Genomic DNA, 22,656 nt, shown 5'->3' with positions numbered 1-22,656 from the left:
TTCTCTCTCATCTCTTAATATACAAATACTGTCAGAACAATCGTATATATTAATATATTAGTCTAGTCTTTTTGGTTAAACTTTAGGCACTGCTTTGGAAGAAGAATGGAGTTTAAAAATTAAAAAAAAAACAAAACAAAAACTAGTGCTTAGCCGGCAGCGTTGCCACATGCGGAGCAGGCGAGGCGGCGGGTTCCTCGGGAAGGGGCTGGCAGGTTTCAGGCCACGCGGAGCGGGGGCCCGTGCAGCCCGGGGCGCTGCCCGCTCGCCTCCTGCCCGCAGCTCCCGCTCAGGAGGGCCGAGGCGAGGGCGGCCGCCTCCGCGGCGCGCTGGGGACCCGTGGCGTATCTGCGCCCGAAGCTCGAGGAAGAGTAGGAGGAGGACGAGAAGGTCATGGAGAAGCCGGAGCCGGTGGCGTCGAAGCTACCTCGCCTGGAGCCCGAGCGGGACCCGGTCCGGGAGCCCGACCGCGAGCCGGAGGTAGAGCCGGCGCCGCTGACGTTGTAGGGGCTGTAGTAGCCCTTGCTGGACTGGGAGGAGGCCTCCAGCAGCCGCAGGCCGGTCCCGTCCTCGATCATGCTTCGGTCCATCGCGTCCTTGTAGGAGATCTTGAGCTTGGTTTTGGGGCAGGTGAGATACTTGGAGTAGGTGTTCACGTCCCGCAGCTTCTGGGCCGTGCGCGTGTCGATGGTGCCCTTCTGCAGCGCCTCGTCCAAGGAGACGCGTCCCTCGACGTCGGGCTCGATCAGGCCGCCCGTCAGGTACTGCACCTCCAGGAAGCGCTGCCCGGCCTCGTAGTACAGCCAGCCCTTCTTCAGGGCCTGGGCCGCTGACATCTTGGTCTTGGTCCGGGGGTCCTCGAAGCCGTAGAAGGCCTTCTGCGCCAGGTTGATGCGGTCCACCATGATTTTGTCGACCAGGCCCTTGTTCACCGCGTCGGCGACGGAGCACTTATCCCCGGTGTTGGGGTCGATGATGCCCCCGGTGCAGGCCTGGGCTTCCAGCAGCCTCTGCCCCGTGATGTTATCCACCAGGTTGCGGCGCATCGCCTCCGTGATGGACACCTTCTCCAGAGTGTCCGTGTCCAGGATGCCGGCCACCGGCCCGGTCTCCTCGGTCGGGTCGCTCCACATGGATACCTGCGTTCGCGTGGGGGCCGGGCTGACGGTGTAGGAGGAGGATGATCCCACGGAGGACGACCGTGACCGGAAGCCACTCATGTTGCCGGAGAGCATGTCTGCAAACTCAGTGATGGAGAGGGTGCCCGAGCGGTACTGGTCCAGGGCCGACTGGTCGATCAGGCCTTTGCCGATGGCATCGTCGATGTCGTACTGGCGCCCCGAGCGCCGGTCGATGATCATTGACTTCACCACACCGTCAGAGGAGGAGGTGGTGATCTCCTCCCACTCGCACTCCTGCTCCGACAGCTCCAGGTAGGTCTGGTGGTCGATGAGGCCCTTGCGATAGGCTTCGTACACGGACATCTCCTTGCCCGTCTCCGGGTCGACAATCACCACCCTGCGCTTGCGGACGGAGGACTTGGAGGAGGTTTTCCTCTCCCGCTTCTTCTCCTTCAGGGGCAGGAGGCAGAGGCCGGTCTCTGGGTCGGTGATGCACCGCTCCATGAGCTGCAGGTAGGTGAGGTTCTCCTCTGTGTTCGGGTCGAAGAAGCCCTTGGTGTCATCGCTGGGATCCAGCAGGATCTCGTTCATCTCCTCATCGAAGAGGCCCCTCTTATAGGCAATCTCCACGGGGAGGCGGTGGCTCTCCTCGGGATCGATTATGCCTCCCGTTGCAATCTGGGCCTCGAGCAAGCGGATCCCGTGGTCCTTCAGGATCAGACCCTTCTTCATGGCCTGGAAGAGGGAGATGAGCTTTCCAGAGTAGGGATCCCGGTAGCCGGTGACCGCCCTCTCAGCAGAGAGCAGCTTGTCCTTGAACTCGGGGCCCACGATGCCCATCCGCACAGCTTCCTCCACCGTCAGCTTGAGGCCCTTGATGGGGTCAATCACGTACCCCGTGGCTGCCTGCGCCTCCAGGAGCTCAAACGCAGTGCCTGGCCTGATGATACCCTTCTTCATGGCCTGGTACACGGAGAGCCGCTCCTTTGTGGAGTCCACAAAGACGCCAGCGATGCAGCTGGTGCCCTCCAGGAACTTCTTCAGGTTCTTCGAGACCTCCTCGATGGAGGTGAGGCCCTCCTGGAGGCGCTGGGCAGTGGTTTCGTCCATCACCTTTGAACGGACCAGCTCCTCCACAGTGATCTGCTTCCGCAGCCCCCGGAAGGTGAGCTTCCTCGTGTCGCAGAGCGGGAGCAGGAGGAGCCCGCTGTTCTCATCCTTCCGGCACCGCTTCAGGAGCTGCGTGTAGCTGAGCTTCTCCTCCGTGGATGGGTCCATGTAGCTTCGCACCTCGCTGGGCTCGGACAGCATGTCGTACGTCTCCCTGTTGATGAAGCCCCGCTGGCAGGCTACCTCCAGGGGCAGATGGAAGCCCAGGTGCGGGTCGATGATGCCACCGGTGGCTATCTGGGCGTCCAGGAGCTTGAGGGCCTCTTCGCTGGGAATGAGGTCTTTCTTCATGGCCTGGAAGATGGAAATCTTCTGTTCGCTGTACGGGTCTCTGTAACCGGTCACGGCCCGCTCTGCAGACAGGAGCCGGTCATGGATTTCAGGCCCCACCACGCCTTTCCTGACCGCTTCATCGACGGTCAGCATCTCGTTCTTTGTGGGGTCGATCATGAAACCGGTGGCGGCCTGGGCCTCCAGGAGGGAGCGGGCCACTTCGGAGTTGATCAGCCCCTTCTTCAGCGCCTGGTAGATACTCAGCTTCTGCTTGGAAGAGGGGATGTAGATGCCAGCCACACAGCCCGACCCATAGAGGTACCTCCAGACAGTCTCCACGTCCAGGAGCTCCCGGAAAGTTTTGGAGCCCTGCTTCAGCAGGTTGTAGATCTCTAGAGAAATGATCTTGGCCTCGTAGAGGTCCTCGGCCGTGATGCGGCGCCGGACGTAGTCATAGGATGTGAGATTCTGCTGCCGGATGATCTCAGTCTTCTCGATGATCTCAATGATGATGATGATCATGCGCTCCTTGGACACACGGCCTGACTGGAACTCCTCCATGAGATGCTTCCGCTGCTCCTCAGGCAGCAGGTCCGAGTGCATGATCTCCCACAGCGACATGGTGGAGCCCGCCCTGCTGCCCACAGGGATGTCCACCTGCGTCTCCTCAAACACCTTCCGCGTCTCTGCCTCTGTGTACACCTGGGTGGTCTCCACCACTGTAGGCTTCTCAGGCTCCCGCAGAGGCAGCAGGTACAGGCCCGTCTCAGGATCCTCGATGCACCTCTCCTTCAGCTGCAGGTAGGTGAGGTTCTCGTGGGTGTTGGGGTCGAAGAAGCCCTTGGTGTCATCGGTGGGGTCGGAGAGGGTTCGGTTCATCTCCTCGTCAAAGTAGCCGCGCCGGTAGGCCACCTCCACGGGGAGGCGGTGGCTGTGCACGGGGTCGATGATGCCGCCGGTGGCGATCTGGGCCTCGAGCAGGCGGATGGCGTGCTCCTTGACGATGAGACCTTTCTTCATGGCCTGGAAGAGGGAGATGGTGTTGCCCGAGTAGGGGTCCTTGTACCCCGTGACAGCCTTCTCAGCGGAGAGCAGCTTCTCGTGCAGTTCAGGCCCGACGACACCAGCCTTCACGGCCTCATTGACATACAGTTTCCGGTTCTTCACAGGGTCAATCAAGAACCCGGTCGCTGCCTGGGCCTCCAGAAGGACCACGGCGGTGCTGGGCCTCAGCAGGTTCCTCTTCATGGCCTCATAGATGTTCAGCTTCTCCTTGGTCGCCTCCACGTAGACCCCAGCAATGCATTCGCTGCCATGCAGGAATCTCCTCACCGCATCTGTCTCGGAGAGGTCCTTCACCGATTTCTTGCCCTCCTTCAGCTGCTCATACTGTGCTTTGCTGATGATGCAGGACTCCACCAGCTCGCTGGCAGGTACAGGTGCCCGGAGACCGCTGAATGTCAGCTTCTCCTGCTTTTTGGTCTCTGCCTCCTCAATGATGGTGATCACGATCTTGATGATCTTCTCAATGGTCACCTTGCCAGTCTTGTACTGTCGGAGGAGCTCCCGCCTGTGCTCCTCCGTGAAGTACTCGGAGTGGATCAGCTCCCAGATGGTCACTGTCTGGCCCTTCATGCTGCCCACCGGGACCTCTACGGTCGCCTTGTCAAAGCACTCCTTCGCCTGGCTGTCTGTGTAGACCTCCTCCTGCTGCGACTGGATGGCTTTGTCTGACAGGGGCAGCAGCCAGAAGCCAGTCTGCTTGTCACGGTGGCAGTTCTTCTGCAGCTGGGCATAGGTGAGGCGCTCTTGGGTGTTGGGACAATAGAAAGCCTTGGTGTCATCTCGGAGCTCAGACAGAGCCTCATTTATCTCCGGGTCGAAGTAGCCTCGCTTGTAGGCGACCTCGAGCGGGAGCCGGTGGCTGTTCACAGGATCGACGATGCCTCCAGTGGCAAGCTGGACGTCCAGCAGACGCATCCCGGTGTTGCTGGGGATGAGGCCCTTCTTGAGCGCTTGGAAGAGGGAAACGGTCTGGCCTGTATAGGGATCCTTGTAGCCAGTCACGGCCTTCTCTGCGGACAGCAGCTTCTCATGAAACTCCGGCCCCACCACCTCGGCCTTCACCGCCTCATCAACAGAGAAGAGCTTGCTCCTCACAGGGTCGATGATGTAGCCGGTGGCAGCCTGCACTTCCAGCAGGGACAGGGCAATCTCTGGCTTCAGCAGGTTTCTCTTCAGGGCGTCGTAGAAGGTGAGCTTCTGGCCGGTCGACTCCACCAGGACGCCGGCAATGGCACCCGTGCCCCTCAGGTACGGCCGCACAGACTCCATCTCCGCCACGTCCTTCACAGACTTCTTGCCCTGGTGCAGCTGGTTGTAGAGGTCCTTGTTGATGATTTTGCTTTCCAGCAGCTCAGCGGCAGGCACAGGGGCCCGGAGGCCCTCAAAGCACATCTGGCTCTTTTTCTCGCTTTCCTCCACAACTGTGATGATGATCTTAATGATCTTCTCCACCGTGATCTTGCCAGTCCTGTACTGCTGGATCAGGTCCCGCCTTTGGTCCTCAGTGAAGTATTCAGAGTTGATGATCTCCCAGATGGTCACCGTCTTGCCTTGGAACTTGCCGAACGGTGCCGTCACCGTGGCCTTCTTAAAGACGTCCTTAGCTTCTTTGTCGGTGTAGACCAGCTCTCTCGCTTTGTCCACCTGGTCAGCGAGCGGCAGGAGGCACAGCCCCGTGTCCGGGTCAGTCACGCACCGCTCCATGAGCTGCAGGTAGGTGAGGTTCTCCTGTGTGTTGGGGTCGAAGAAGCCCTTGGTGTCGTCGGTGGGGTCGGAGAGGACCTGGTTCATCTCCTCGTCGAAGTAGCCCCGCTTGTAGGCAGCTTCTACAGGCAGGCGGTGGCTGTTGATGGGGTCGATGATGCCGCCGGTGGCGATCTGGGCCTCGAGCAGGCGGATGCCGTGCTCCCTGACGATGAGCTCCTTCTTCATGGCCTGGAAGAGGGAGATCTGGTCGCCGGTGTAAGGATCCTTGTAGCCGGTTACTGCCCGTTCAGCAGACAGCAACTTATTGTGCAGTTCTGGCCCAATCACTCCGTCTCTCACTGCCTCATTCACCGAGAGCCTCACGTTTCGCACGGGGTCGATTATGAAGCCGGAGGCAGCCTGCGCTTCCAGGAGGACCAGCCCGGTGCCCAGGCTGAGCAGTTTCTTCTTCATGGCTTCATAGATGCTCATCTTTTGATTGGTGGGTTTGATTAACAGACCAGCGATGCTGCTCTTGCCCTGCAGGTACTTCTTGACATCTTCCCTCTGCGAGAGCTCGGCAACACTCACGATGCCCTTTGCCAACTTGTCTAGGCTTTCCTTGCTCAAAATGCTGGCGTCGGCCAGCTTCTCTGCAGACACCTTCTGACGGATGCCGTCAAAGGCAAACTCTGGCTCCCCGTTCTGCGCTAAGCCGTCCACCGCTTCTCTGCCATTGGGCACAGCTTGGATACCCGGCAGCTGCTCCGTCGTAACTGCGGTCTCCTCGGGCAGGTCGTCCGTCTGGATCATGATCTCTCGTGTCTGGGCCAGGGCAGCCTTGTACTCTTCCTGCATCTGCTCGAGCCTCTCCCTGAGCTTCTTGTTCTCCTCTTCCAGGAGCTTCTCCTGCTGCTGCCGCTGTCTCTCCAGCTGCTGCAGCTCCTCCTGCTTGTGCCGGACGTTTTCCTCCGCTTCTTGCTGATGCTTCTTGGCTTCGTCCAGCATGGCTTTCAGCTGCTGCTTCTCCTGCTCCATCTCCTTCTGCTGCCGCTCCTGCTCCGCCTTCAGGTTTTGGGCTTTGTTCACCTCATCTTTAAAGAGCTTCTCCAGCTTTGCTTTCTCCTCCTCAATGAACTTCTCCTTCTGCAGCAGGGCGTCCTTCTCTGTCAGGAAGGTCTGCTGCAGGAGCTGCGTCTCCTGGCGGAGCTGCGCCTGCTGGGCCACCTGCATCTGGGGTGGGAGAGAGGACAGCGCGGTCAGATGGCCCCGTCTGCCCCGGCGGGCAGCACCGGTGGCGCAGCAGGGGCAGGCGGGGACGGGAGGAGAGGCAGCAGGGGTGGCACCGGGCTGGCAGGGGCGCAGCGTCACCCAACCGCTCTGCTGTGCCGGTTAGGAGTTAAGGGAGCAGAGCTGAGGTTAGGGAGCCACAGCAGACGACACGTGGGTGGAACGAGCAGGGAAAAGACAGGCGCTCTTCTGCGGGCGCCAGGGACTCCCCACCCGGTACCCGGGAGCTGGGGGCGGCTCTCGTCTACGGCGGGGAATAAGGCAGGATGCGCCATGGGGCTGAAAAGCCGGCACAGGCGGTGGGGGTTGCCCCTCCATAGCGGGAGCTGCCGGCAGCAGGATTGGGCAGGGGGCGGGAGGTCCTGCTCTGACATCTCCCCGCGGGGTTCGCCTCGCCGCACCTGACGCCGGCTCTGCGCACGCCCTGGGCCCGCACGTTGGGGTCCTGCCCCACAAGCAGCTGCTCACCGTGACCCCTGGCAGGGGGGGACCCTGGGGCGGGAGGCTCGGTGACGCCTCGGCCTCCCGGACGGTGCCAGCTGCCAGCTCCATGCCCGCGCCCGCTGGGTGCGGGCTGCAGCTCCAGGGCCAGAGGCTGCATGCCCACGCTGCGGTGACGGTCCTCGGGGACCGGCCGGCGCGGCTCGCAGAGCCTGGCCAGCCACCCGCGTGCCTGCTGTCCCGGGACACGGCACGGGGCGGCTGGGGAGAGGGAAGGACTCCCTGCGTACCACCACCGCTAAGGGGGACCCGTAGCCCAGTACCTCCTCCGCCTTCTGCTGCAGCAAGGCCGCCTCCTGCTTCAGCTTCTCCTTCTCCTGCTCCAGGTCGGCGATGGCCCTCCGCAGCTTCTCCGCGTCCTGGTCGCTCTGGTGCCGCTGGATCTCCAGAGTGTGCACCAGCGTCATCTTCTCCTGCGTGGCCAGCTCGGTCTCATGCAGCCTCTCGCTGATCTCCTCCGCCTGCTTCTTGAACCGCTTGGCTTCCTCCTCGGCCTTGGCCTGGGCCATGCTCATCTCCGCCACGTGCAGCTTGAGGCGCTCGGCCTCGGCCGTGATCTCCAGCTGCCGCCGGCGCTCAGCCTCCAGGGTTTTCTGGAAACCCTCGGTCTCCTCGGCCAGGCGCTGCTGCATCTGCTCCTTGTCCTCCTGCAGTCGCTTGGCGTGCTCCTGTGCCAGGTCCTTCTGCTTCTGCAGCATCTCCGCCTCGGCCTTCAGCCGCGTGGCCTCCTGCACCGCCTGCATCTTCTCCTTGAGCATCTTCTCTGCCAGCGCCCGCTGCTGCGCCAGGTCGTCCTCGGCCAGCTGCCGCATGCGGGCGGCCTCCTGGGCCTCCACGCTGAGCCGGGCGACCTCCTCTGCCACCTGCTTCATCTTCTCGGCCTCCTCCGCCAGGAACTTCTGCGTGTTGTCCTTGTCCTTGAGGATCAGCGCCTTGTTCTCCTCCTCGATGCGGTTCTTCAGCTTCGCCAGCTCCTCCATCTGCACCCGGACCTTGAAGAGCTCCTCCTCCACCTGGGCCTTCTGCCGGACGGCGTCGGTCACCTCCTCCTTCAGCCTCTGCAGCTCCTCGTCCAGAATGCCCTTCTGGTGGTCCGTCTCATCCAGCTGCAGCTTCACCTTGGTCAGCTCCTGCTCCACCTGCGCCTTCTGCCGCAGCGTCTGCTCGGCGAACTTCTTGTGCTTCTCCATCTCGGCATCCGCCAGCTGCTTCTGCCGCAGAGCCGCCTGCTCCGCCTGCGCCCGCTTCGCCGCCTCCAGCTCGGCCTCCTTCCGCAGCTTCTCCGCATCCACCTGCGCCTGCGCCTTGGCCTGCGCCTCCTCCTCCGCCCGCTGCTTCAGCCGCTCGGCCTCCTCCACCCGCTGCCGGGAGAGGCTGGCGTCCTGCTCGGCCTTGCTGCGGGCGAACTCGGCCTCCTCCGCCGCCCGCCTGGCCCGCTCGGCCTCTTCCCGCAGCCGGTCCAGGAGGCTCTGCTCCTGCTGCCGCGTCTGCAGCAGCTCCTGCTCCTTCTGCTGCACGGCGGCCAGGTGGGCCTTCTCCTCCGCCGCGATCCGCTTCTGCGCCGCCTCCCGCGCCAGCTGGATCTGCCGCTCCGACTCCTTCTCCGCCAGCTCCTTCTGCCGCCTGGCCTCCTCCACCATGGCCTTCAGCCGCTCCACCTCCTCCAGAGCCAGCCGCCGCTGCCGCCCGGCCTCCTCCTCGGCCGCCAGGATGGCCTGCACCTTCTCCTCAGCCTCCCGCCGGCGGCCCTCCTCCTCCAGCGCCAGCCCCCGCTGCCGCTCAGCCTCCCGCTCGGCCTGCTCCCGGCTGCGCTGCACCTCCTCCGCCTCGGCGCGGATGCGGCTCAGCTCCCGCTCGAGGTCGCTCTTGCCGGCCGAGGCCTTCTCGAAGCTGGCCTTCAGGGCGCGGATCTCCTCCTCCACCTGGCGCCGCTGCCGCAGCGTGTCCTCCACCAGGCCCTTCTGCCGCTCCAGCTCGCTCTCCGAGGAGCGCTTCAGCAGGGCGATCTTCTCCTCGATGTCCTGCTTGTGCTGGGCGGCCTGCTCCTCCAGCAGCTTGCGCTGGTAGGCCTCGTCCTCCGCCAGCCGCCGCAGCCGCTCGTTCTCCGCCTCCTTCTCCTTCAGGGCGATCTCCGCCTCCGCCTTCAGCCGCGAGGCCTCGTTGATGGCCGCCAGCTTCTCCTTCAGGATGCGCTCGGCCTCCGCCCGCTGCCGGCCGGCCTCGTCCTCCGCCAGCTGCCGCTGCCTCTTGGCCTCCTCGGAGAGGGCCCGCAGCCGGGCGGCCTCCTCGGCCAGCTCCCGCAGCTTGTTGGCTTCGGCCTCCAGCCGCTGCTTGGACTTCTCGCTGGTGGAGCGCGACTCCTCCTCCGTCTTGGCCTTGCTCTCCAGCAGGATCTCCATCTCGGCCCGCAGCTTGGCCAGCTCCTCCTCCACCTCCTTCCTCTTCTGGATGGCCTCGTTCACCTCCTTCTTCAGCCGGAAGAGCTCTTCCTCCAGGAGCAGCCGCTGCTGCTCCCCGTTCTCCATCTCCGCCTTCAGCCGGATCAGCTCCTGCTCCGCCGCCAGCTTCTGCTGGGCCATGCCCTCCGCCAGCTCCCGCTGCTTCTCCAGCTCCTCCTCCGCCAGCTCCTTCTGCCGCAGGGCCAGCTCCTCCACCTTGGCGCGCTTGCGGGCCTCCCGCTCCGCGTCCTCCTTCTGCTTCTCCGCCTCCTCCTGCGCCAGCGCCTTCTTGTGGGCCACCTCCTCCGCCTGCAGCCGCAGCCGCAGCGCCTCGTTGGCCTTCTGCCGCCAGTGCTCCAGCTCCTTCTCGGCCTCCTCCCGCGAACGCTCGGCCTCCAGCTGCTGCTTCTTCAGCTGCTCGGCCTCCTCTTGCAGGTGGACCACCGTGATGTGCTCCTGCTGCAGCGACAGCTCCAGCTGCGTCGTCTTCTCAAGGAAGGACAGCCGCTTGCTCTGCAGCTCGGCCTCGGCGCTCCGCTGGGCCACCTCCTGGGCCAGCTGGATCTGCCGCTCCTTCTCAGCCTCCGCCTGCCGCATGCGCCGCTCGGCCTCCTCCGCCTGCAGCCGCAGCTTCTCCAGGTCCGCCACCGCCTTCTGCTTCTCCCGCGCCGCATCCCGCTCGGCCTGCACCTTGCGCTTCAGCTCCTCCTCCGCCTCCCGCTTCTTCTGGCTCTCCTCCTTCACCTGCCGGCGCAGGCGCTCGGCCTCCTCCTGCGCCTGCCTCTTCTGCCGCTCGGCCTCCTCGGCGCGCACCCGCAGGTCCTGCAGCTCCGTCTCGGCGCCCACCCGCTGCTTCTCGGTGCTCTCCAGCTGGAGGCGGATGAGGCGGATCTCCTCTTCCACCTTCTTGCGGTTGTACTCGGCCTCCTCGATCAGCTTGACCTTGGACTTGATCTGGTGGTCGGAGTTCTGCCGCAGCTGCATCAGCTCCTGCTGGATGTTCTGCTTCTGCTGCTCGGCGTCCACGGCCACCACCTCCCGCCGGGTGACCTCCTCCTGCATGCGGAGCTGCAGCTCCCGCGCCTCCGCCTCCGCCTGCGCCTTGGCTTTGGCGTGGGCCTCGGCCAGCTGCCGCTGCTTCTCCAGCTGGGCCTCCACCTCCGCCAGCCGCTTCCTCTCCTCCTCCTTCAGCTTCTCGGCGGCTTTCTGGAGGGGAAAGAGGGTGCAGAGAAAACAGAGAGGGGAGAGAGAGAGAAATCACACGGGGTGCGACCGAGCCGCGGCATCAACGCCAGCCACAACCACGCACCACCGAGAGACGGGACGGTCCGGGGCGGAGGGGTGGAGGATGCGCATGGAATGGCTTCAGGTCCCTGGGCCTCCCCACGAGCTGGAGGCGGTGATGCCAGCTTCCAGAAGACGAATGGCAGACAAGGGACACACGACTACCGTGTCTCACTCGGCACAGCGCGGGTGGATGGGCGACAGGACCGAGACAGCAGTGCCAGAAGCGCGATGGCCCCACGTACCACAGAGAAGGGATGGAGCGCGAGCAAAGCCCGAGGCGATGGAGACGGACGCGAGCAGCTTGCGCACCGCCACCGTGCCCGCCGCCCTCCGCCGAGAGCCTCGCCCCGGCCCCCCGTAGAGGGGAGCCTCCTCCCACGCCTGCCGGGGCTCCCCGCGTGAGAGGGGCCGGCATGGAGAGCCGGCACCTTGGGGAAAGGAGAGAGCCAGCCGGAGCGTCGGGGCGAGCAGGGCAGAGGGGAGCGGGGTGGCGAGGCGGCGGAGCTCTCCCCGCCGGGAAAGCCTCAACGACGCGGAGAGTGGCCCAAGCTCCGGCCCGTGCTGCCCCAGCTCGTCCCGATCCCGGGCAACCCAGCCAGCCGGCGGCCCGCCAAAGCGCCGACGCGGCTCGCGCACGGCTCGGGCCGCGCCGCAGAGCGCTGGTGCCGCCATGCAGCGCGAAGGCGGCAGGCGCGGGGGGCCCGGGCGCAGGCAGCGCGCGCGCGGGCGAGCCGGAGCCCGGCGCCGCGGGGCTGGGTCCTCTCGCGCCGCCCCAGGAGCTGCGGCGAGGTCCCGGGCGCGGAGGCGGAGGCGGGCGAGGAGCGCGGCGGGGCGAGCGGCTCTGCGCAAGGCGGGGGCGCAGCGGGCAGGAGGGGTGCGCAGGCTGCTGGCGGCCGCGGGGTGAGGCGGAGGGGTGCCGCGGGGAGGGAGACATGCGCAGAGTGAGTACCTGGTGCAGGGGTGCCAGAGTCATCCTGGTTTTTTACCCTCCATTAGATCCCCACCAACACAAACATCCCCCAAGACAAAGCACTGGCAAAGCGGCTCGACTTCCAAGGGCAGAAACCAAGAGTTAGAAAGGTTACCAAGACAGAACACCCGAGGGCTCCGGTCCCGTGGCGCCCGAGCACAGCGTTCATGCGGAAGGCGGATGCTGCCTGCGCTACGTGTATCTGGGAAGTGCCTCCTACCACCGGCCACGCCAGAGCCCGCCGGTGCCTGGAGCCGGCTCTGCGCGGCCGCCCCGGACGGCTCGCCGAGCTCGGAGACCCGCTGCACCCAGACCCAGCAGCTTCGGTCCCAGGAGCCCGGATCGGAGCAGGGTTAGAGGCCGTGGGCCAGCGTTAGTGATGGGGGGCCGGCAGTCGTCATGAACCACGCTCCCCGTCGTTACGCCGGAAAGAGAACGCCGGAGTCACGCCACCCCGCGCGCCCGCGCGCCGCTGCCCTACCTCCTCCTCCTCCAGCCGCCGCAGCGTCTCTGTGATGAACTTGATGTACTGGCTGGTCAGCGTGGTCAGCTCGCTGTACCGCGTCCGCAACTCCACGTACTGCGGCGGAGAGCTCAGGTCAGCAGGAGGGGAGCGCGCCCGCCGCACCGCCCCGGCCCGGCTGCCCAGCACCCTGGCGGCGGCGGCGGCAGTGCTGGGCGGAGGCGAGCCTGCGCGCCGGCCCCGCCGTGCCCGCGAAGGGCCGCAGCCCTGGGGACGGAGCTGCCTGGGCTCGGCCGGGAGCCGTGAGGCGCCCCGGGCCGGCGTGCGGAGGGGCCCCCTCACCTCCTGGATGATGCTGTCGGACGCAGACTGCACTTTGGGCTTCTTGGCCGGAGACGCCATCGGCTCCACCTGCGCCTTGAAGCTCACCAGCTGCAGCTCGTAATCCTGCCGGGGAGAAGGGCGCTCAGCGCGTCCCCGGCGACCCCCCGGGGCTTTTCGGGGCCGCCTGGCACCCGGCTGTGCCCCCCCGCCCCCAGCCCCACGCCTGCCCCGGTAGGCGCAGCCAGCGGGCGCACCTTGATGGCGTCAATGTACTGCTTGGCGTAGCGCTGGCACTCCTCCACCTTCTCCTTGTTGCGGTCGCACTCCTCCAGGAGTTTCTGGGGAAAACCCGCGGCCGTCAGCTCCGGCGCCCTGCGGCCGCCCCGCCGCGACCGGGGACGGCGGAGGGCACCGGCCAGGCCGGCCCCGTCTGCCCCACCGCGGGCGCTACCTTCTCCTGCAGCAGCTGCTCCCGCACGGTCTTGCTGTCGGTGATGGGCACGGCCTGGATTTTCTCCTGCCGCTGCTTTGCGTCCTGGATCCACTGCAGCAGCCCGTCGCAGCTCTCGCGGTAGTACCGCAGCTGGCGGCCCAGCTGGTCCAGCTCGCGCTGGCGCAGGTCCGTCTGGGCCAGGACGGCTTGCCAGCGCTCCAGCAGCTGCTGCACTCTCTCCCGGTAGCGGTCCAGGTCGACGTCGCGCTCGCTGTGGCCCCGGACCATCCGCTCGTTGACGTCCTTGGCCTTGCTCAGGTCGGCCTCCAACGTGCTGAAGAAGGGCTGGTGCCCCTCCGCCTGCGCCCGCAGCCGCTGCAGCAGAGGGAGCAGGGGGTCAGCCCCGGCCCCGCCGGCCCCGCCGCCGCGCCGGCACGGTGCCGCCCCGGCCGTTACCTTCAGCTCGGCCTTGCTGGCCTCCAGCTCCTTGAGGTCAGCCGGCACGGTCTGCACGTCCTTCAGCTGGTCCTCGTACTTCTTGACCAGCTCCTCCGCGCCCTGAGTGCTGCGGATCACCAGGTTGATGGTCTTCAGCCTGCGGAGAGCGGAGACGAGCTCAGCCGGCGCCGGGGCCCGGGCGGGCAGCGCCGTCCGTCGGCTGTATGGGAAGGGAAGGACGCGCCGGCATGGCCAGCTCCGGCGTCGGCCCGCCCCTGGCCAGGAGCAGGCTCGTGCCAGCGGACGCGGTGGGTTTTCCGCAGCCCGGGCCGACGGAGGAGCCGCGCGGGGGCCGGGCACTCACTTCTCCAGGTAGATGCTGGAGAGGCTGTACACCTGGTCCATCTTCTGCAGGGTGACCTCCAGCTCCGAGCGCAAGACCGGGGCCGAGCTGGCCTGCTCCGGCTGGGCCAGCACCTTCTCCGTCTTCTCGCTGACCTTGTCCAGGTTCTTCTTGATGCCCTCCAGCTCCAGGTGGATTTGCTGCGGGGACAGGAGGGTCCCTCACTCCCCGCCCGGTGCCCTCCGGCTGCCGTTTGGGGCCGAGCGCTGCCCGCGGCCGGTCCCCCGTAGAACGCCGTGCCCAACGCCGTGCCCAACGCCGTGCCCAACGCCGCGTCCTGCCAGCCAGGACCCGGCCCGCAGGGCCCCCGGCTGCCCCCGGCCCCGGTGGAGGAGCGGAGCAGAGGAGGGGAAGGAGAGACGCCAGCCCCGCTGCGGGCGCCCAGCTCCCCGTCGGCGTGCGCGGCGCCCCGGCGCGCGCGGGCGTACCTGCTGCTCGGTGATGCGCTGGGCGCACTCCTTGGCCGGGTCCTTGTCGAGGGGCAGGCGGATCTTGTGGATGGTGCGGCTCTCGCAGCTCTCCAGCTGCAGGCGGATGTCCTTCAGCTGCGAGATGTAGCTCTTGCACAGCGACTCGTCCTGCTCTCCTGCGGGCGCGCCAGGGAGGGCTCAGCGCCTTCCCGCCCTGCTCCCCCTGGCCGCGTCCCCGGGGGTGCAGCGGACGCCCCAGCGAGCACGGGGCGACGGGGAGGAGCGGGGCGCTCACCTTTCTCCTGGCTGCGCAGCAGCAGCTCGTACTTCTGGGTGCAGGCGTTGTACTCGCGCTCCACGTGCAGCCGGTCGTCGGGCTGGAAGCTCTGCGAGTCCTGGCTGTCCCGCAGGAACTCCTGGTAGTGGGTCTCCAGGCTGCGCAGGACCTGCCGGCACTCCTCCGCCTGCATCGTGCGGAACTGGGCGGGGGGGACACGCAAAGGGCCCCGTCAGCCCCCCGCCGCCGGAGCGGGGACCCCCGGGCAGCGGGGAGCCGCCACGCGCTCACCGTCAGGTGGGACCAGGACTGGATCTGCTGGATGTCGCGGATCAGGTACTGCCAGGACAGGAGGCTCCTCATGTCCAGGTGCAGCTGGTGCCAGAGCACCAGGAGGTGCTGGTGGGCGGCCTCCAGCCTGGGGGGAGACGGCGTCAGCCGGCGGCGGGGACCCCGCGGCAGAGCCGAGGACGGCGCCGCGGAGCCGGCCGGTGCTCACCGGTGCGCGGCGTCCAGCGCCTCTTTGTTGGGAGGCGGCACGAGGAAGCAGACGGAGGGGACGATGGCCTCGTTGCCGGCGGCGCTCAGCACCTTCCACTTGTGGGGCTGGGCGTTGCTGAGCAGGGCGCACTCGTCGTTCTTGTGCACCGTGATCTGCGGGGCCGGGGCGGCGTGAGAGCGGGGCGGGGGGCGTGCCGGCGCGTCCCGCTGCCCCCGCACCCCCCGCCGCCCCCGCACCCCGCCGCCGCCCCCGCACCCCCCGCCGCCCCCGCACCCCCCGCCGCCCCCGCACCCCGCCGCCGCCCCCGCACCCCCCGCCGCCCCCGCACCTCCATTTGCTTGTAGTCGCAGACAGCCTGGATGGGCGGGCGGCCCTGCAGCGGGGTGCCGGGGCTGCGGGGCTTCAGCTGCACGATGGTCTTGGCGCGGCGGGCCAGCCCCGCCAGCTGCGCCCCGTACTCTGCCAGCTGCTCCTTCTGCTCCTGCGGGCGCAGCAAGCGTTGGGGGTCAGCCCTGGGGCCGCAGTGGGGCTGGGGGTCACCCCCAGGGCTGCAGCGGGGCTGGGGGTCAGCCCCAGGGCCGCAGTGGGGCTGGGGGTCAGCCCTGGGGCCGCAGTGGGGCTCATGCATTGGGGGTCAGCCCTGGGGCTGCAGTGGGGCTCATGCATTGGGGGTCAGCCCTGGGGCTGCAGTGGGGCTGGGGGTCACCCCCGGGGCCGCAGGGGGGCTCATGCATTGGGGTCAGCCCTGAGGCTCATGCATTGGGGGTCACCCCTGGGTCTGCAGCAGGGCTGGGGGTCACCCCCGGGGCTGCAGTGGGGTTCATGCATTGGGGGTCAGCTGTGGGGCTCATGCACTGGGGTCAGCCGTGGGGCCGCCGTGGGGCTCATGCATTGGGGGTCAGCCATGGGGCTCATGTACTGGGGTCAGCCATGGGGCTCATGCACTGGGGCCGCCGTGGGGCCGCCGTGGGGCTCATGCATTGGGGTCAGCTGTGGGGCCACAGTGGGGCTCATGCACTGGGGTCAGCCGTGGGGCCGCCGTGGGGCTCATGCACTGGGGCCGCCGTGGGGCTCATGCACCGGGGTCAGCCGTGGGGCCGCAGCGGGCGGGGCCGCTCACCAGGCAGTCCTGCAGCAGGTCCTCCAGGCGCGTGACGGTGATGCCGCGATCGCAGGCGTACTTCTTCTTCATGTTCTCCTGCGTCTTCCGCAGGAACTCCTCGGCCTCCTTCACGTCGGCAAAGAACTGCGGGGCAGGGGGGTGAGCGGGGCGGGCGCCGGGGGCGCGGCCGCGGGGCGGGGGCTCCCCCTCCCTCCCAGCCCACCTGGAAGTAGGCGCAGTTCTCCTTCAGGTGGGCCTCGATGCAGCAGCACAGCTGCAGCATCCAGCTCCACTGCGTCTGCAGGGCCGCCTGGAAAGCCTGCAACGGCAACACGGCAACACGTCACCGCCGCCCGCACCGCCGCCCGCGCCGGCGCCGCTGCCGCTGCCCGCTGCCAGCCCCCGCCCAGCCCACGCAGCTGCCTGCACCGCCACAGCCGCCCCCTGCGCTGCCCGCAGCCCCACGCACCGCACCAGTGACTGCAGTGCACGCAGTGCATGCAGTGCCCGCAGCCCCGTGCACCACGCCCTGCGCCAGCACCTGCAGTGCACGCAGTGCCCACAGCCCCGTGCACCGCACCCCACACCACTGACCACAGTGCATGCAGTGCCCACAGCCCCATGCACTGCGCCCCACACCAGTGACTGCAATGCACGCAGTGCGTGCAGTGCCCACAGCCCCATGCACCGCACCCCACACCAGTGACCGCAGCGACCGCAGTGCACGCAGTGCCCACAGCCCCATGCACCGCACCCCACACCAGTGACCGCAGTGCCCACAGTACCCACAGTGCCCACAGCCCCACAGCAGCGACCGCAGTGCACGCAGTGCCCGCAGCCCCATGCACCACACCCCACACCAGCGACCGCAGTGCCCGCAGTGCCCGCAGCCCCATGCACTGCATGCCACACCAGCAACCGCAGTGCCCGCAGCCCCATGCACCGTGCCCCACAGCAGCGACCGCAGTGCACACAGTGCCTGCAGCCCCATGCACCGCACCCCACACCAGCGACCGCAGTGCATGCAGTGCCTGCAGCCCCATGCACTGCACGCCACACCAGCAACCGCAGTGCCCACAGCCCCATGCACCGTGCCCCACACCAGCGACCGCAGTGCACACAGTGCCTGCAGCCCCATGCACCGTGCCCCACAGCAGCGACCGCAGTGCCCGCAGCCCCACGCACCGCGCCCCACACCAGCGACTGCAGTGCACGCAGTTCCCGCAGCCCCATGCACTGCGCCCCACAGCAGCGACCGCAGTGCCCGCAGTGCCCGCAGCCCCATGCACTGCACCCCACACCAGTGACCGCAGTGCCTGCAGTGCCCACAGCCCCACAGCAGCGACTGCAGTGCACGCAGTGCCCACAGCCCCATGCACCGTGCCCCACAGCAGCGACCGCAGTGCCCGCAGCCCCACGCACCGCACCCCACAGCAGCGACCGCAGTGCACGCAGTTCCCGCAGCCCCATGCACCGCGCCCCACAGCAGCAACCGCAGTGCACGCAGTTCCCGCAGCCCCATGCACTGCACCCCACACCAGTGACCGCAGTGCACGCAGTTCCCGCAGCCCCACAGCAGCGACTGCAGTGCACGCAGTGCCTGCAGCCCCACGCACTGCGCCCCACAGCAGCGACCGCAGTGCACGCAGTGCCCGCAGCCCCATGCACCGCGCCCCACAGCAGCGACCGCAGTGCACGCGGTTCCCGCAGCCCCATGCACCGCGCCCCACAGCAGCAACCGCAGTGCACGCAGTTCCCGCAGCCCCATGCACTGCACCCCACACCAGTGACCGCAGTGCATGCAGTTCCCGCAGCCCCACAGCAGCGACTGCAGTGCACGCAGTGCCTGCAGCCCCACGCACTGCACCCCACAGCAGCGACCGCAGTGCCCGCAGCCCCATGCACTGTGCCCCACAGCAGCGACCGCAGTGCCTGCAGTGCCCACAGCCCCACAGCAGCGACCGCAGTGCCCGCAGCCCCATGCACTGCACCCCACACCAGTGACCGCAGTGCATGCAGTGCCCACAGCCCCACAGCAGCGACTGCAGTGCACGCAGTGCCTGCAGCCCCACACACTGCGCCCCACAGCAGCGACCGCAGTGCCCACAGCCCCATGCACTGCACCCCACACCAGTGACCGCAGTGCCTGCAGTGCCCACAGCCCCACAGCAGCGACTGCAGTGCACGCAGTGCCCGCAGCCCCACGCACCGCGCCCCACACCAGCGACTGCAGTGCACGCAGTGCCCGCAGCCCCACACACCGCACCCCACACCAGCGACCGCAGTGCACGCAGCGCCCGCAGCCCCACACACGTGCCCCACAGCAGCGCCCCGCAGCGCCCGGCCCCCCCAGCCCCCCAGGCCCCAGCCCCACGGCCGCCCCCACCTCCAGGGTCTGCCGGCCCGGGTGCTCCTCGCGCAGCAGCCGCTCGCCCGTGCTCTGCAGCTCCTTGATTCTGCGCTCTCGCAGCTCCAGCTCCCGCATCAGCCCCTGGCACAGCGCCGGGGAGGGGGTGAGCGCCCGAACCCCCCGGCAGGGCCCGCACACGCGTGTGCACGTCTGCACGCGTGTCTGCACACGCGTCTGCGTGCGCGCCCGCGCTGGGCACAAGGCGGAGGGGGGGGTTGCTGGGCGGGGGGGTGCTGGGTGCAGCACCCGCGGCGGGAGCCTGCAGGCGTGGGGAGCTGGGGGGCACGGGGGGGCAGGGGTAGGGGCGCTGGGGCTCGGGGCTGGGATATGGGGCGGGGGTGCTCAGGGAGGGGGATATGGGGGCTTGGGGGGGGACAGGGTGCTGGGGGGGCTCGGGGGGGGGACAGGGTGCTGGGGGGGCTCGGGGGGGGGACAGGGTGCTGGGGGGGCTCGGGGGGGGAACACGGGGGTGGGGGTGCTCAGGGATGGGGTATGGGTGCTTGGGTGGGGGGACAGGAGCTGGGGGGTGCTCAGGGAGGGGATGCAGGAGTGGGGGTGCTGAGGGAGGGAGACATAGGGGGTGGGGGTGCTTGGGGGGGGGGACGGGGTCTGGGGGTGCTCAGGGAGGGGGGAGAGGGTGCTGGGAGAGCTCAGGGATGGGGGGCAGGGTCTGGGGGTGCTCACGGATGGGACATGGGTGCTGGGGGCGCTTGGGGAGGGGGTATGGGTGCTCAGAAAGGGGGGGCAGGGTGCTGGGGGTGCTCGGGGAGGGGCACGGGGGCTGGGGGGCTGAGGGACGGTGCTGGGGGTGCTCAGAGGCCGTGGGGCAGGACGGGGGAGCTCAGGGTTCGCAGCACCCCCAGCCCGGTTTGGGGGGGGGGGGTGGGGTGCGACCGCCCGGAGGGGTGCGAGCGCAGCAGCGGCTGCAGCGGGGGCAGGGGCGGGGGCCGGGGGTGCTCGGCCACAGCGGGGAGGGGGCCGGGGGTGCTCGGCCGCAGCAGGGAGGGGGCCGGGGGCCGGGGAGCGGCGCTGGCAGCGGCAGGGGGGCAGAGCGGGGCGCAGCCGGTGCCCAGGAGCATCCGCTGCCGTGGGGCGCGGGGGGCAGCCCCAGACCTGCCGCCCCCCGGCCGGGGGACAGGGGCCGTGTGGGGACCTGCAGGGACGGGGACGGACGGGGACCGTGCAGGACACGCAGGGATGGGGACCACGCAGGACATGCAGGGATGGGGACCACGCAGGACACGCAGGGATGGGGACCACGCAGGACATGCAGGGATGGGGACCGTGCAGGACACGCAGGGACGGGGACCACGCAGGACATGCAGGGACGGGGACCACGCAGGACATGCAGGGATGGGGACCACGCAGGACATGCAGGGATGGGGACCACGCAGGACACGCAGGGACGGGGACCGTGCAGGACATGCAGGGATGGGGACCACGCAGGACACGCAGGGATGGGGACCACGCAGGACATGCAGGGATGGGGACCACGCAGGACATGCAGGGACGGGGACCGTGCAGGACACGCAGGGATGGGGACCGTGCAGGACACGCAGGGATGGGGACCACGCAGGACATGCAGGGACGGGGACCGTGCAGGACACGCAGGGATGGGGACCACGCAGGACATGCAGGGACGGGGACCACGCAGGACATGCAGGGATGGGGACCACGCAGGACATGCAGGGACGGGGACCACGCAGGACATGCAGGGATGGGGACCACGCAGGACATGCAGGGACGGGGACCGTGCAGGACACGCAGGGATGGGGACCACGCAGGACATGCAGGGATGGGGACCGTGCAGGACACGCAGGGATGGGGACCACGCAGGACACGCAGGGATGGGGACCACGCAGGACATGCAGGGATGGGGACCGTGCAGGACACGCAGGGATGGGGACCACGCAGGACATGCAGGGACGGGGACCGTGCAGGACACGCAGGGACGGGGACCGTGCAGGACACGCAGGGATGGGGACCACGCAGGACATGCAGGGATGGGGACCACGCAGGACACGCAGGGACGGGGACCGTGCAGGACATGCAGGGATGGGGACCACGCAGGACATGCAGGGATGGGGACCACGCAGGACACGCAGGGACGGGGACCGTGCAGGACACGCAGGGACGGGGACCACACAGGACACGCAGGGATGGGGACCACGCAGGACACGCAGGGATGGGGACCGTGCAGGACACGCAGGGACGGGGACCACACAGGACACGCAGGGATGGGGACCGTGCAGGACACGCAGGGATGGGGACCACGCAGGACACGCAGGGACGGGGACCGTGCAGGACACGCAGGGATGGGGACCACGCAGGACATGCAGGGACGGGGACCACGCAGGACATGCAGGGATGGGGACCACGCAGGACACGCAGGGATGGGGACCACGCAGGACACGCAGGGACGGGGACCGTGCAGGACACGCAGGGATGGGGACCACGCAGGACATGCAGGGATGGGGACCACGCAGGACATGCAGGGACGGGGACCACGCAGGACATGCAGGGACGGGGACCGTGCAGGACACGCAGGGACGGGGACCACGCAGGACACGCAGGGACGGGGACTGTGCAGGACACGCAGGGATGGGGACCGTGCAGGACACGCAGGGATGGGGACCACGCAGGACACGCAGGGATGGGGACCACGCAGGACACGCAGGGATGGGGACCACACAGGACATGCAGGGATGGGGACCGTGCAGGACACGCAGGGATGGGGACCACGCAGGACATGCAGGGACGGGGACCACACAGGACATGCAGGGACGGGGACCACGCAGGACATGCAGGGATGGGGACCGTGCAGGACACGCAGGGATGGGGACCACACAGGACATGCAGGGATGGGGACCACGCAGGACATGCAGGGATGGGGACCGTGCAGGACATGCAGGGATGGGGACCACGCAGGACATGCAGGGACGGGGACCACGCAGGACATGCAGGGATGGGGACCACACAGGACATGCAGGGATGGGGACCACGCAGGACATGCAGGGACGGGGACCACGCAGGACATGCAGGGATGGGGACCACGCAGGACATGCAGGGACGGGGACCACACAGGACATGCAGGGATGGGGACCGTGCAGGACACGCAGGGATGGGGACCACGCAGGACACGCAGGGACGGGGACCGTGCAGGACACGCAGGGATGGGGACCACGCAGGACACGCAGGGATGGGGACCACGCAGGACAGCCACACGCAGGGACAGGGATGGATGGGGACCACGCAGGACAATTCTGTGCAGGGACAGGGACCGTGCAGCGCAGACACACGCAGGGACTTGGATGGACGGGGACCATGCAGGACATGCAGGGACAGGGACCATGCGGCACAGCCGCATGCAGGGACAGGGATGGATGGGGACCGTGTGAGCACACGCAGGGACAGGGACAGATGAGGAGGGTGCAGGACAGCTCTGTGCAGGGATGGGGACAGGGACCATGCAGCACAGCCGCATGCAGGGACAGGGACAAGGACAGGGCCAGGGCCGGTGCAGCGCAGCCGCATGCAGGGACAGGGATGGTGCAGCGCAGCCGCATGCAGGGCTGGGGACAGGGCCGGTGCAGCACAGATGCACGCAGGGCCGGTGCCGGAGCAGCACAGCCGCATGCAGGGACAGGGACAGGGACAGGGACAGGGCCAGGGCCAGGGCCAGGGCCAGGGCCGGTGCAGCGCAGCCGCATGCAGGGACAGGGACGGGACCGTGTGAGCACACGCAGGGATGGGGATGGATGAGGAGGGTGCAGGACAGCTCTGTGCAGGGACGGGGACTGTGCAGGACAACTCTGCAGGGATGGGGACAGGGACCATGCAGCACAGCCGCATGCAGGGACAGGGACAGGGCCAGGGCCGGTGCAGCGCAGCCGCATGCAGGAACAGGGACAGGGACAGGGACAGGGCCAGGGCTGGTGCAGTGCAGCCGCATGCAGGGCCAGGGCCGGTGCCGGAGCAGCACAGCCGCATGCAGGGACAGGGATGGTGCAGCGCAGCCGCACGCAGGGCCGGGGACAGGGCCGGTGCAGCACAGATGCACGCAGGGCCGGTGCAGTGCAGCCACACGCAGGGC

General features: G+C 68.0%; 1 protein-coding gene across 1 annotated transcript in view; it reads right to left on the bottom strand.

The window, feature by feature from the left end:
• Window positions 1–218: 218 nt before the first annotated feature.
• The window catches only part of PLEC (plectin), a 70,859-nt gene continuing 48,421 nt past the window's right edge, over window positions 219–22,656 (bottom strand). The window contains 16 exon segments of the mRNA XM_075728240.1: window positions 219–6,548; window positions 7,370–10,750; window positions 12,283–12,381; window positions 12,607–12,711; window positions 12,843–12,926; window positions 13,040–13,396; window positions 13,478–13,616; window positions 13,824–14,002; window positions 14,291–14,448; window positions 14,568–14,751; window positions 14,841–14,967; window positions 15,049–15,203; window positions 15,380–15,532; window positions 16,172–16,297; window positions 16,377–16,472; window positions 18,540–18,644. Coding sequence (XP_075584355.1) covers window positions 219–6,548; window positions 7,370–10,750; window positions 12,283–12,381; window positions 12,607–12,711; window positions 12,843–12,926; window positions 13,040–13,396; window positions 13,478–13,616; window positions 13,824–14,002; window positions 14,291–14,448; window positions 14,568–14,751; window positions 14,841–14,967; window positions 15,049–15,203; window positions 15,380–15,532; window positions 16,172–16,297; window positions 16,377–16,472; window positions 18,540–18,644 — 11,778 coding nt within the window.

This window comes from Pelecanus crispus, chromosome 2 (assembly GCF_030463565.1).
Source record: "Pelecanus crispus isolate bPelCri1 chromosome 2, bPelCri1.pri, whole genome shotgun sequence".
In the NCBI taxonomy this organism is placed as follows: Eukaryota; Metazoa; Chordata; class Aves; order Pelecaniformes; family Pelecanidae; genus Pelecanus; species Pelecanus crispus.
The sequence above is the reverse complement of the archived record's forward strand: the minus strand, read 5'-3'. Positions and strand labels throughout refer to the sequence as shown.